A 15,445-nucleotide genomic window follows, 5' to 3' on the forward strand; every position below is an offset into this window, starting at 1 on the left:
TTCCAAGTGTTTATTTAAATTCCAGATAGTCAACATACAGCGTAATACTAGTTTTAGATGTAGAATTTAGTGATTCAGCATTTACACGCAGCACCTGGTTCACATCACAAGTGCCCCGCCTTAATCCACAGTCTCTCGATCTTTTCTTTAACATTTTTGACTAGTCAGTTCACTTAGTGTTTTGTTTTGTTTTTTTTTTTTTCTTATCATGTTTCGATACTTTAGGATCGGTTTGGAAGTGTTAAATCTCTTTTCTCCTTCAATAAGTAGATCTAGATTCTTTGCTTTGTGAGTTCTGTTTTTCATAGGTTCCTTAGGCCTCTACTGTAGGTCTCTTTTAGCGATTAATAATCAGATATATCTTTAAAGCAGGTGGTATCTCAGTCTCTGGGGGAAAAAAAATAGAAAAATTTATTCCCCACCAGATCTCCCTCAGCGAAACAGTATCTTCAGTTTTAGAGCCTGCAGTTCCGTATGAGTTCTCCCTGAGTTCTTTGTTAGTTGGCATTTGCTCAGCTCTGTCAGATTTCAGGGTCAGATACTTCTCTACTAGTAAGTTCTTTGTTTTTATTTTGTGCCTGGAAAACCTCATTGAAGAGGTTGAATTGCAAAGTAGAAAAGGTCCAACGGGATGAAAAATAAATATAAGAGTTACTTGGACGATTAAGTGTCCGACTTCAGCTCAGGTCATGATCTCACAGTTCGTGCATTTGAGCCCTGCATTAGGCTCTGTGCTGATAGCTCAGGGCCTGAAGCCCGCTTCAGATTCTGTGTCTCTCTCTCTCTCTGCCCCTCCCCCTCCCTCTCTCTCTCTCTCTTTCTCTCTCTCTCTCTCCAAAATAAATAAACATTTTTAAAAAAATTAAGAGTTATTCAACTATTTTTAACTATTTGAAGTTCTCATGTAAATAATATGAGCTTTATTATATACTGTAACTATTTTAATAAGTTGCAGAATAATCTTCTAATGAGAGATATTTGAGATAGTACAAATGATTGAATGTCTTTTCTTATTTAGGAGAACAAGTTGCGATGTATTCTGACCTGCCATTCAAATCACCCATTCGAGACATTTCTTATCACCCACTTGAAAATATGGTTGCATTTTGTGCGTTTGGGCAGAATGAGCCAATTCTTCTGTATATTTATGATTTCCATGGTAAGTTCACTGCTGATAGTAAAGAATATTTCGAGTAACCTTTACTTTTAGACTGACCCAAGAATCATGAACTCTGTAAAGACTATCAACCTTTGTATTAATAAAGCTTTCTTAAATATATTTTAAGACCCAAACAGATTAGATTATATTATTATTATAACAGTTTATTTTTCCAAAAGCACTATCATTATGGAGTTTAAATATCAGCGAAGATACACATAAATGGTTGTGCCCTTCTGTTGGAATCATAGAAAGGTAGTCATCACAAGTCAAATTCACCTAAAAATTATTTGAGAATGTATTAACTAAATTTCAAAGGTAAATAACATTTAGGAAATATGGATCTTTAATGTTTTCGGTTGAATATTTAATTTCTTATTTCATATTTCTGTTTTTCACCAGAGCACATAGTTGTAATAAGTTATAGTTTCAAGAATTTCTTAACCTAAAAGGAAGGCAAAAAAATCAAGTGTCAGTAAAGCAAGATCTGGAATTGGAAATTTAATGTCTTTTTTTATTCTAAAATTACACTGCTCCATCATTCTGAGAAAAAATAAAGATTCTGGACACATTTTTCAGGAATAATGTAGCATTCTTAGAATTATTTGGATTTATGCTGTATTTCATACATTTCTTTATTTTCTTTCCTGAAATTAGGATTTCATCGTTCTACATTGCATTGATAGTGCTGTCACTCCCAAAATTACAGTTCCATTTTCTTTATATATTAAATCTTGTTCAAAAATAAATGGTCTTTATTAGTTTCTGATTTGATTAGGATGTCATATATCATCATTCACTGTTTTTGCTAAGCTAGGATGGCTTACATACAATGTCATAAATGCATAAGTGTGCAAATACATCCATTATAGGTAACACGAATGTGGGATTATTTGGCAAAGAGTTTTAAATTTAAATGAAATACAAGTGGTTACATTTACTGTGTTCACGCAGATCACACAGAAATGTTAGCGTTAATTGGTTATTTGTTAATGGTTGTGATATGTGCTAAATTATTAAACAGTTCTAAGCCTGAAATTGTTGATCACTGAATGGGTATTATTATTATTATGCTATTCCAGGCAAATTATATTAGAAAATAATTTGTAAAATTGAAATTTATTTTTAAAAATCTTACCAAGATGTAACCAGTTTCTCTAATGCATATTCAAATCTGGTGACTGGTGCAAACATGTATCCAGAGACAGGTCTTTCTCTGTGCCAACTCTAAATCTTCCTGTGAAAGAGAGTTACACCTAGGCACTTATTCTTAACCTGGGACTGTTGTACAGAAATCAGCAGCACAGTTATTTCCTCAGAACCTTTAGAGGTTTCACAACAGTCTTCATTTAATTCCTAATGTGCTTTTTCTTTAGGCTTTGGAAATTTTCACTACACATGCAAGTGAAAGTCCCACTCTTATCTTTTTTTATTCAGTAATTTTTGGTCATGGATCAAGGGTTTCCATTAGATGAGCCCAGTTGGGTTTGCCAGTTTGGTTTTGAGGCAGTAGGCACATAGACTAAGAAGTCCGTTCTAGAAATGTCAGTAGAAAGAGCAAAGTGCTTTTAGGAATTCAAAAACAGAGGTTTTAGGTTCCTTTCTGTTGCTGTAGTGACCTGGTGCAAGCCTCTTGCCTTCCTGAAGCTCCATTTCCTGATCTGGTAAGTGGTACCACTACTGTTTAATACCTGTGCCACCTAAGAGAGCCATTTGTGGGGAATCTGTGAGTCGGGAACTGGGAAAGTACTTCATGTATGGAAAAGGACTATATTAAAACAAGGAAAAAGGTAAAATGGGTTGTTACCATATTCATTTAACCCATATATACTTGACTTTGTGGTAATTTAGGTTTGAATATGCTGGTAAGCATCTCTCTGTGAAAGGGAATTGAATTGAAAAAAAGGGTTTTTTCCCCTTTCATTCGTTCTATTGACAGCCTTTATTAGAGTATGCACCTTTTGGGGTCAGTTGTATTAGAAAATAAATAATGAAGTTAAGATCATCATGTTATACCTATACTATATTACTGTCAAAAGGAAGGAATTCAAAGTGTTTCAGAAATTAAAAAGTTCAGATAATACACATGGAATTTAAATTATTTTGTATCATGATTTTAGAACACAATTTTCAATATACTGATACCTTTACAAACAAAACTCAAAATGTTTCAACACATTTTCCTAACTCTTTGTTGCCTATTTTTAAAATGAGGAAGCTTAGGAAGAAGTTACATAATCCTAGGCAGTCCAAGATTTAGCACAGTTCTTGTGAATGATATATATTCATAAGAAAACAGAAAGTTGTTTTCGATCCAAAAATAAATTTTACTTATTAAATACAGGCCAGAATCATCAAGTGAAATAGTGTTTAGATTTTTTATTAAAACATATAGTATTTATTATTAATCTTTTACAGGTTTGCCTTATATTTTATTTATTTTTAATACAGGAATATTTTGCCCAGACTTTCTTGTCTGAAAATAAAGTTTACATGTATCTTTATATAAATGTTTTAATGGTATAAAATTTGAAAGATACAGAATAGTTACATGATTTTAAAATAGTATTTATCAGAGCTGCTCATTCGTTTAGACATTTTTCAAGGAAAATGGAGCAAACTCATTTTTTTTTATAAGTTGAATAAGCTGTGAATGAGACCACAATGGTAGCTAAATGTATCATCTGTCTTTCAGTTCTAGCAAAATCTGTGAAGAGTCAGCAAGCATCTTTCCCTGCTAAGCATATGTTCAGGTTGTGGTCTTTTGGGTCTTTCATTCTACTGACTTTTTGCTGTTTTTGGTAAGGAACACAATTTTTACTTTCAGAAGGCAGGTTTATTTGCCTGATGTTGAAAGGGTTAATCATCTAGTAATACAAAATTTAGTCACAGAGTACCACAAATAATGTACTTTTAGGATTCCCATAATAACAGAGTACTAGTCAGAAGAAAACGGCTTCCACTGACTTAAATTTATGAACCTAGGCTCTAGCAGTTAATGTTCTGTTATTAATATCTGTCTACCTCCATCTCTAGGATCCTGTTCTACATGTAATGATAATCATAACTAGTACTTACAAAGCACTTTCTTTGTTCCTGGTACCGTTTTAAGCATTTTATATATATTCACTTCATTTTTCACAATAATCTTAAAAGATAGGTACTGTAATTATCCTCATTTTACATGAGCCAGGACTTGAATCCAAAAAAACTACCCTTGGAGACCATGCTCTTATTTGCTACGCTAACTTGCCTCTTTAGGAAATTTCCTGAAGTACTAGCTTTTGATTGTCTAATAAGCAGACTTTTTTTTTTTCTGCAGTATCATTTACTTTATGCCTCTTGAGTATGTGATTTTTTTGTATTATCTGTACTTCGTAGGGAGCAGAGATGGAGGCTTATTCATCTTTTTATTACCAGTACCTAGCCTGAATACTAACACACAATGAAAATACATGTAGTATTTTAAGCAGGATCAAGTCTTAAATTGGTAAATTGTCAGCATTACTTGATAATCCCAGGTAATGAGCCTGACGTTCCACTAGGTGGCAATCTTTTCTCTGAATCAGATTAACTCTGGAGTACTTTTTAGTCGTAGTGGCTTTCTGAGGGAAGACAAATCTTTATTGAGCATCTATTGTGTGCCAAGTTGAATAGAGCTATAAAATCCAGGAATCAGACTGAGATTACCATGCTCCTTTCCAGTCTTTTGTGCTTTCCAAGTTGTCGATTAAACCTCTGGAAGAATTTTAGTTAAACTGAACAACAATCTCTAGCATTGACACTAAATGTGATTTTATTATTGGATTCATGTTCATTAACAACCACCTACATTGTCATTGTTGATGGCTTTATTTTGCACACTGCAACATACTTTACCAGAGTTCAAGGCAATGTATACCTTTATGTTCCTATAAAAAATTTGTTGTATAAGTTGCTTATTGACCAAAAGTCCATGGTGTTTGCAATGCCTTATGTCTAACATAGTACCTGGTATATTACTGATGTGCAGTAAGTGTGTGAAATGAGAATTACAAATCCTATAGAATAGCATTTTTCCCTTAAATTTTATAAAAAACATAGAATGAGAGGCATGATCAGTGAGTAAATTGGGGGATAATAATAATAGTGGTAGTAGGAGCTAACATTTATCAAACATTTACTGTGTCCCCTACTCTTTTTTTTTTAAGTGTATTTATTTATTTATTTTGAGAGAGACAGAGAGTACAAGCAGAGGAGGGGCAGAGAGAGAGGGGGACAGAGGATCTGAAGCGGGTTCCTTGCTGACAGCAAAGAGCCTGATGCAGGGCTTGGACTCATGGATCGTGAGATCATGGCCTGAGCCGAAGTCAGACACTTAACCGACTGTGTCCCCTACTCTTATGAGCATATTACATACATCTTCCCATATAGTCCTCTCAAAACCCCACAAGGTGGATGCTATTATTATCCTCATTTTGCATATGATGAAACTGAGGCACAGGGAGAATGAAGTAATTTACATCAGGTCACACATTTGGTAAATGTTAAAGTTTACCCAGCTAAGTCCAGAGCCCATAGTTTTAAAACGCCAGTCTGCTTACTTCAGTCTTGGCATTTCCTGTTTCATGAAGTAACTTAGTTAAGAAGGTAACCAGATATTCCTGTAATAAAGTGTGTTGTTTGTTTTTAATTTTAATATTTCGAAAAAGGCCTTAAGACTAAAAGGAACTTTGGTTACTTAGTATTATTAATAGTTCATTCCTTTACAAATGTTGGGGACAATTATAACGCATTAAGCAGTTGTATTCTCAGTATAGTCCAAAATACGAATTATCTTTATTATGTAGCATTAAATTTTAATGTAACTAATTTTGTAATATTTTTGCAACAAGCTAATATGTAATTGAGGTAAATTTAATATGCATAGTTGTATGTATAAATTTAATAGTGTTCTTAAAGTACTAATGATGAATGCCTGAAAACAAGCTCGGTTATTACAATTCTCATACTTGGATAAGGTTATGCAGTAACATATATAACTGACGGTAGGTCCAAGTTTAAGTGTCTGTTGTTAGCCTAGTAGAATTAAGAGATAGAAATGCCATATTTGAAGATATGCTTAAACTACCTATTGGTTGTATCCTGAAGTGTCTACTTTAACATTCTGTGCAAAATGGATACTTTGATTTGGTTGTGTCATTCATAGATTGAGGACATATGAAAAAGTAGCTTTGAGCATAAACCAGAGCTGTGAATTCCTCATTCAGACATTTTTTTTTTATGTTTACACTGGTGCTTTTTAAAGTGCATCAAGAAGGAAGAATGGTACAGTGTGAAATAGCAGTGTGGTGGGAAAGGCTGGAGTAGGAGTGAGCTCACTGGAATTCTAGACAAAGTGCCATCACTTTCTGCTTGACCCTGGTCAAGTAATTTAGCATTTTTGTATCTGTTTTTTTTTTCACTGTAAAATTAAAATACCTATCCTGTTTTATCAAATACCTCTCTTAGTGTTTTATCAAAGGCAAAAATGCAACTATAAAGCATGGTATAGAGCATTCGTATATTAAGAATTCATGAACCAGCCTTCAGTAGAGAAATCCTAGCCATTTTCTATAGCGATACACACATCACACACTTTAGTTGAATAGCATGACATATGGAAATTGATGGATAATGGAATAGGAAATCAACAGAAAGACAATAGCATGTACTTCAGGGGACCTGGAGATAGTTTATTATATTTTGGTGTTCACCCAGCAGATTTGCTGAATGTCGGTAGATGCTCTCCCATTTGGTTGGCTATGAGACATGGATCTATTACACTTTGTTGTATAGCTTTTTGGACAGTTTCTTTTTTTTTTTTTTTAACGTTTATTTTTGAGAGACACAAGAGACAGAATGCGAGTGGGTTAGGGGCAGAGAGAGAGGGAGACACAGAATCTGAAGCAGGCTCCAGGCTCCGAGCTGTCAGCACAGAGCCCGATATGGGGCTCGAACTCACGAACTGTGAGATCATGACCTGAGCCGAAGTTGGATGCTCAACTGACTGAGCCACCCAGGCGCCCCTGGACAGTTTCATTAGTAACACTTGTAAGTTCTCTTTGACATATTAAATATTAAATGTAAAATTACTAATGGTCCTGAATACACCCAAGCTATTCGAATCAAAGTGTTACTCAATAGAACTTCTCTAGTGCATCCATACAGTTTCTTAAGATTAGCTGAAGCAGGAACAAGTTGGGCCCAGTAAAGTACAATTAAAAAAACCATTATAAGCCCTTAAACATTCTTGTCCTGGCCCATTCAGACTGCTATAACAAAATACCAGAGACTACATGGCTTTGTAAACAACAGAAATTTATTTCTCACAATTCTGAATGCTGGGAAGTCCCAAGATCAAGGCATAGCAGACTCGATGTCTAGTGAGAGCTTACTTTCTGGTTCATAGACAGGATCTTCTATCTGTAACCTCATGTGATAGAAGGGGTGAGGGAACTCTCTGAGACCTCTTTTATAAGGGCACTAATCCCATTCATGAGGGCTCACCTCGCAAAGGCCCCACCTCCAAGTACCAGCACTTTGGGCATTAGAAAGAACTTCAACATGAGAATTTCAGGAGGACACAAACACTCAGACCACAGGAATTCCCTACACATTGCAGATGTTAGAGGAAGAGAAGGAGGGTGCTGCATAACTGCTGAATGCTGGGAAACTAGAAAAGCAGACCTGCCAGCTTACAGTAATACTATATTTAGAAATCGTTCATCTATAAGTAAAGAAATTAGGTATCCTGTAAAATGACTATACCCATTAACAGAGCTGTGTAAAATAATAGGTCTTGAGCAAAGGAATTAAGTGTTGAACCAAAAGGAAATCTTAATGTAGTATAAGAGAAAAAATATTTTGTTTTTTTAGGTGCACTTTATTATAAAGTCAATAACATAAGTAAATATAGGTTTTAATAATAACAAACATGTATTCACTCTGAATGCAAAAGGCTCTGGATTAAAATATCTTATTTCCTCTGTTCTTCCTCCTATAAAGATAAAAATCTCCTGAGAAAACCACGTTATTTTTTATAATTGTTTAAGGTCAGAATGTACACAACAGCACTGAACTTGTATAAATCAAAATTTGATTATCAGTTATGAAAACATTTTATGAATTTAAGTGTGTAAAATTTAAAATCCCCAATTATAGCCAATTGTAGGCAGGTTTATAAGTAATTTGATGGGTGTATCATTCCTTTAAGCAAATGTAGTTGCCACCTCTGTGTTCTTAGCACCTTGTGGGTCCCTCTGCTACACGACTGAGCACACAGTAGTACTTATTTGTTGACCTCCAAGAGATTCAAGCCCCAAGACGGGCCTGTGTCTTTGCATTCCCAGAGCCTGCTCTCGTGCACTCCTAAAAAAGTGGTGGAAGGATGGAGATGAGACTTACAATTTTGAGTTTTCTCAGGTTAAGTTAGTTTTAAGTGTACAAAGTTAAATTAGCCAAAGAAGAGAAAATGACTAAGTGAAGAAATACAGGTATTTAATTGCAACATTGTACTCCAATCATGGCCTATGTGAAAATGGTTTAGAAACCTTTGAAATGTTAGAAGCGTAGAGCTCAAGGGAATTTCAGAAAGCTTCCATTATGACCTATTTTCATAATTGTTTGGGCTTTATTTTTGTTACCTGCATCTGTGTAGGCCATTGTAATCTTTTTGGAAAGGCATCTTTATACCACCAAAAATAAATAGGCAATGCTTTTTGTTATTTTTACTTGTTAAAAAATTCCTTTTTTAAAGAAAATATGATACATAATACTTAGTGTAGCATAATACTTAGGAAATACAGTTTGGCAAGAAGAATAAGATAAATATCAAAATCCTGCTATCCTGCATAACTGTTGCTTATATCAGCATTTATGTGCTTCTGTGCTCGATCACTCATGGCTTCAAGTTAATCGTGGTGGGCTTATTAGATAGCTAGCAAGTACAGAAAAACAAGAGAAATCAGAAAATGCCATTAAATACTTTAAGTCCAGCTCTACTTTCCACTAAACAACAACAACAACAAAAAACAATGAAATGTTAAAAGAACTGTTTTGAAAAGCAAATAAGGCAAAGATGGTGAAACATTATTTTTATCTGTTGATTCATTCATCCCTGGCTCATCTACTAGTGTTAAGCCTTCAGTTTCCAATTCCAAGAACACTTTTCTTTCACCTCCTCAAAGTTTCTGTTGTTCTTTAAACAATCTGAATATTTGAGAGTAAATTTTCAGTGTTAGGAAGGGAAGTTCAGAACGTGTACAGAAAAGTAGTGGGCAGACCCATGAAAATCTAAGCATAGAAGCAGCCACGCTTCCATCTGCAAACAGTAGTTGGGTATTGAGGAAGGAGCATCCTCTGGGATGGTAGGTTGTAAGCAGGTCTTCTCCCTCTGTATTGTTCCCTGGTACTTTCATCATTAAGGTCTGCAGAAAGAGAGCACCCGTTAAGAGTGTGTGCTGTATTTAGAGTGTGTAAATGAAGTAGGGCATGAATACAGTGGTCAAGGCCCTAAAATTTTTATATGTGCTATCTCAGATTCATGGTTGATGAAACCCCAAGACCAGTGACAAAACAAAACAAAACAAAACAAAACAAAACCACGTGATTATTCTTCTGTATATCCATTATATTGCTTTATAAACTATTTTTACTGCAATTAACATGTTAGTAATGTTTCATCATGGCAGCTGTACTTCTGTACATAATTTTAGTTGCTGAATTCCCTTTCATTAAACAAATACACCATAATTTATTTAAAATATTATTGTACATTTCCACTGTTACATAGTTTTTCAATATTTTAAACATGACTTCAGTACTTGCCTGGCTACTCCATTTTGCTTCTTAGGAAAAAGGATCTTGAGGTACAATGGGTCAGTTAAACAGGCCAAAAACAAACAAACAAACAAAAAACATCATTTTCTAATTTGCCTTTTTTTCCGTTATTCCTTCTTACTGGTGAGGCTGAATATTTCTTTTATTGGCCACATAGTTATTCTTTTGTGAATTTTCTGTGGTGGTCCTTTGCCCATTTTCTGTTAGATTATTTATTTTTAATTCATTTTATGGGGACTCTTTGCATGTTAAGAATATTAACCCCTTTTATCACTAGTTTGTCATTTGCTTTTTTTTGTATGAGCAACATTATTAAGGTACACTGAAATACAGTAAACTGCATATATTTAAAATGTACATTTTGATAAATCTAAACATATTTAAACATGTGTGAAACCATCATCTCAATCAAGATAATGAACATATCCATCATTTCTAAGTTACTTTGTGCTTCTTTGAAATTTCTCCCTACCACATCCTTCCCCATGGCAATCACTATGACTTAATTTCCATTTTGTAGAATTATGTATAAGTGAGACTGTTTATACCATGTACTCTTTTTTGTCTGACTTCTTTCACCCATAATTACTTTGAGATTTATCTCTATTTTAGCTTTTATTAATAGTTTATCCTTCATCCTTACAATGAGTATTGTTTCATTTTATGATATATCACAGTCTGTCTGTTGATGGAAATGGGGGTTGTACCCAGTTTTTAGCTATTAGAAATAAAGCTGCTATGAACATTCATCTACAAGTCTTTGTCTGAACACATGCTTTCATTTCTCTGAGTAAATTCCTAAGAGTAGGAAGACTGCATCTAATTGCAGATGTCTGTTTAACGTAAGAAGCTGCCAGACTGTTTTTAAAGTGGTTATGCCATTTAACCTTTCTCCCAGTAGTGTGTATTTCAGTATCTCCATACCCTTGCTAAATTTGAAGTAGTCAGTCTTTCTAATTTTAGCCCCCTCTGATACTGATGTGCAGTGCTATTTCATGCTGGTTTTAATTTGCTTATCTTTAATGACTAATGTTGTTGAGCCACCTTTTCATGTACATATTTGCCATCCATTTATCTTCTTCAGTGAAGTGTCTGTTCATGTCTTTTGCCCGTTTTTTAGTTAGCTTATTTTCTGACTATGAAGTATTAAGTGTTAGGTTTTCTCCATAAAAGTGGTGCTCTATTAGATACATGATTTGCAAATATTTCTCCCAGTCTTTGTCTTCTAATTCTCTTCTTAACAGTGTTGAAGAACAAGTGTTTGCAATTTTGATGACGTTCTAAATTACCAATTTTTGTTTTATATGGAGTTTCGGTTTTGTATCTAAGAATCTTTGCCTAATCCAAGCTCACAAAAGTATCCTCCTGTGTGTTCTCTAGAGAAGTCTTACGGTTTTAGGTTTTAGATTCATTTTGAGTTATTTTCTGTACATGGTGTGAAGTTATGTATCAAAGTTCATTTGCTCACATATGAATATCCATTTGTTCTAGCACTATTTATTCAAAAGAACCGGCTTTACACCATGTCCGTACATGCTGAGCTCTATTTTGTTCTCTTATCTATTTGTTTATCTTTGTGCCAAAAACAAAGTGTCTTGATTACTACACTTTATAATAAGACTTGAAGTCAAGTTGTATAACTCCCCCCTTTTTTTTCAGCTTGTTTTGACTCTTCTAGATCCTTTGTATTTCCATTTGAAGTTTAGAATTTGACAATTTCCCCAAAAGAGACCTGCTGGATTTTGAGTGAGATTACGTTGAAAGCACAGATCATTTGGGGAGAATTGGCATTTTGACAGTATTGATTATTCAAACCATGAACATAATCTATCTCTTTATTTAGGTTCTTCTTCAGTTTTATCTCGGCACTGTTTTTGTAGTTTTCAGTGTACATGTCTTTCCCGTCTTTCATCAGATGCTTCCCAAAATATGTCATGTTTTTTATATCATTCTAAATGATATATATTTTTTAAATTTAAATTTCTGACTCTTTCTTACTTGTCTATAGAAATAATGCTGATCTTGTCTAAAGTTGATTGTTAGTTCTAATGACTTATGTTTTTAGATTCCAGTCAGATTTTTTACACAAATTTGGGGCCAGGACCTGAGAGTGAGAACCCCCATAAATTTCCTTTGTACTGCTTCACTTGCCTTACCATCATCTTAGCTCTGGATAGACGATTCTGTTTATAAAGACAATTTCATTTCTTCCTTTTATACATTCTATCTACGTTTTGGTAGTTCCAAGCAGGAGGGAAAATCCTGTCCCTTTTACTCTTATTTTGGCCAGAGATGGAATTCTCTTACCTTTCCTATGCTTTTTTATTTTTATTATGATAGCCTTATTTTTTTAATTTTAATAGAGACTCTTTAAATGTTCACATAGAAAAATCTGTCCATCTTTTATGTTGACAATTCTTAACATTTTCTGACTCATGCAGTCCTTTGACAAATAATCTGATAAAAGTTACGGATTTGATTTCCATAAACATTTACACATTCATATTTCTATATGTAACTTCAATAGTCCACAGAAACCCTGGAGGCTGGTCGATTGATTGATTCCCTGTTATGAATCTTGATTGTATCACTTTCTTCTCATGTTATGTTTAGAAAGTCCTTCTATTAAAAATTATATAATTAAGGAAATGCTTTTTAAGTGATTACTGTATACTTTTCTCCTTTGTATATACAAACAGGTACTTACAAATTTTTAGATTCCTTTATTTTAAATGATCAAATGAGATAGTGTATATAAACGCATTCTAAACACCATAAAGTACAGTATTCATGCTGTTGTCCTTGTTGTCGTCATCATCATCAAAAACATTCACTCTTTTGGCCATCTATTCCAGTCTGGGGAATTAAATACAAAGAAAGAATTATTTCAAGAAATAATTTGAACTATGAAAAGTACTTGTTCATACATGGTCTGTAATGAGGGAAAACAAAACATTGTAAATATTTAGTAATAGGAGAATGCATAAATAAATAATAGTGCTTCATTGGATGAGATGTTGTAAAGCATTTAAAAGTGGTAACTACATAGTTATAAAAATATGAAAAATGTTTGTAATTAAATTGAAGAAAATTCAATTTTATTCACATTATGGTATCTTGTGTAAAGTGTCCATATGTATAAAGATTAAGAGGGGTATGGAAATATGAAAAGAGTTGTTTTAGGGAGATGGGTTTGCAAATAATTATTTTTATTGTTCTTCCCTTTCCTTCAATTCTATTCTGTTATGCCTTTGATTTTTAAAAAATTTTTTTATGTTTATTTTTGAGAGCAAGAGAGACAATATGAGTGGGAGAGCGGCAGAGAGAGAGGGAGAAACAGAATCTGAAGCAGGCTCCAGGCTCCAAGCTGTCAGCACAGAGCCTGACGTGGAGCTCAAACTCACGGACCGCGAGATCATGACCTGAAGTTGGCCACTCCACCGACTGAGCCACCCAGGCTCCCTAATGCCTTTGATTTTTTATATTACGTTTTCTGTATACATATATTTAAAGTTAGGTTCCAGGGTGCCTGGGTGGCTGAGTTGGTTAGGTGTCCGACTTCGGCTCAGGTCATGATCTTGCGATTTGTGAGTTTGAGCCCCGCGTCGGGCTCTGTGCTGACAGCTCAGAACCTGGAGCCTGCTTCGGATTCTGTGTCTCGCTCTCTCTCTGCCCCTCCCCTGCTCATGCTCTGTCTCTGTCTCAAAAATAAATAAAACATAAAAAAAAAATTTAAAGTTAGGTTCCCATTCCAACATGTTTTTTACCACACCAAGAGATGACATGGTCTTCAAGGCTGATTTATAATACTGCCTGACATAAATCATCTGTGAAGTTATTATTTTTCCTTTTTCATGCTTTTATATTATTGAATAATTCCACAATTTCACATTTTGCCAGTCATGTTGTCTTATTATTACCCAGTTTTTAAAATGTATTATGTAGTTTCTGATCGTTGGTTTAATGCTACAGTCTCATGGCTTAATTATTTCATTGTGCTTTTGCTATGATGACTTTAACTAATTATGGATGTATTTTTTCAGTTGCCCAGCAAGAGGGTGAAATGTTCAAACGCTACAATGGGACATTTCCGTTACCTGGAATACACCAAAGTCAAGATGCTTTATGCACCTGTCCTAAACTGCCTCATCAAGGCTCTTTTCAGATAGATGACTACGTCCAGGCTGACAATTCTTCAATGAAGATGCAGCAAGTGAAACAGAGACTCGATTCTGTCACAGTATGTCTGATGATTTTATGCAGTTGAGAAGTTGGAAATTTTAAAACCATTTTGATTCTATTTTACATTGCCATGCCAATAAGTATTAATTCAAAAAAGTAAGTAGGTTACTTAAAAATAGGTTTTCTAATGCTTTTTTGGTTGCCTTCTGGTATTTGTTCTAACATCACCCACTGCAGTAAACAGACTGATATGGGATAGATAAACTATCATGCTTTCCCGACTTGATATTTCTGTAAAGACCAGCCCAAGATCTCTTTTACTATTTAAAAATGGAAGTGTGTATGTGTGTGCATATGTACAACACACACAAACACAAAAGGCACCAACCTGGGAAATTATTCATGTAAAATATATTAAAGGTACAACCTCCTTAATATGCCAAAGTTTAAATAATAAAGAAAAAAGACTTGAACAAAGAAATGGATAAAATAAATAAGCAGGAACTTCCAAAAAGAATAGATACAGATGTTCCTGAAGCATATTTAAAAGGACTGTTATCTCACTACAAGAAAAGTGCTGTCAAAATCAGGAATGGCCATAAAACTGGAAAATAGGTCATGAAAATGAGGAGGAGGATGCTTAATTAAAAATAGAGTGCTTTTTATTCTGTTCATTATAAATTATTACATTAAATTTCTCAAAGATAACTAATAAAATGTATTGGGAAGCTTAGATATCCTTAAAAATGCTTAATGCTCTTTGAACATAATAGTTCCTTTAGTTAGAATTAGCCTTGAGCTCCTTGAAGACAGGGACTGTGCAGACTTGTTCCTTGTCGTGTTGTCACCTTTTGGCACAGTGCCTGGCACTTAATAAATATAATCCCTTTCTCTCCTCCATTGATAGGAATCTTCACCAGTTTTAACCCAAACATATGAGGAACTATATTGAGACACCTTTAGTTATGACTATACTTACTTCCTCTCTACTTTTCTTTCTTTAGAAAATTGGAGTTTCAGGTATACCAGAATGCAGGTTTCATTGGAATATAAGGGAAATATTTTTATTTTTATCAGTATAAATTTTAGAATATGTACTATAAATTAATAAATTTATTTCAAAGTTGTAATTCTGTGTATTTTACCATTTTAATTGAATAATGTATGATGTTCCAGATTTTAAAAGGAAGTATAAATAGATAAATGGAGTTTTAAAAACTAGAGAAAAATATTTCTTCACTAGGG

At 34.1% G+C, this 15,445-nt stretch overlaps 1 protein-coding gene across 10 annotated transcripts in view; it reads left to right on the plus strand.

The window, feature by feature from the left end:
- AHI1 (Abelson helper integration site 1) overlaps positions 1–15,445 on the plus strand; it is a 209,617-nt gene that overhangs the window by 63,113 nt on the left and 131,059 nt on the right. For all 10 annotated transcript variants that reach the window (XR_005782694.1, XR_005782695.1, XM_040449106.1 and 7 more), the window contains 2 exons: positions 1,019–1,159; positions 14,062–14,258. Coding sequence is in view for 8 of the 10 variants with exons in the window: in XM_040449106.1 (XP_040305040.1) it covers positions 1,019–1,159; positions 14,062–14,258 (338 nt within the window). In the remaining 2 variants the exon portion in view is untranslated. The remainder of the gene's footprint in view (positions 1–1,018; positions 1,160–14,061; positions 14,259–15,445) is intronic.

This window comes from Herpailurus yagouaroundi, unplaced genomic scaffold, assembly GCF_014898765.1.
Source record: "Herpailurus yagouaroundi ecotype Mexico unplaced genomic scaffold, PumYag 198, whole genome shotgun sequence".
NCBI classification, from domain to species: Eukaryota; Metazoa; Chordata; class Mammalia; order Carnivora; family Felidae; genus Herpailurus; species Herpailurus yagouaroundi.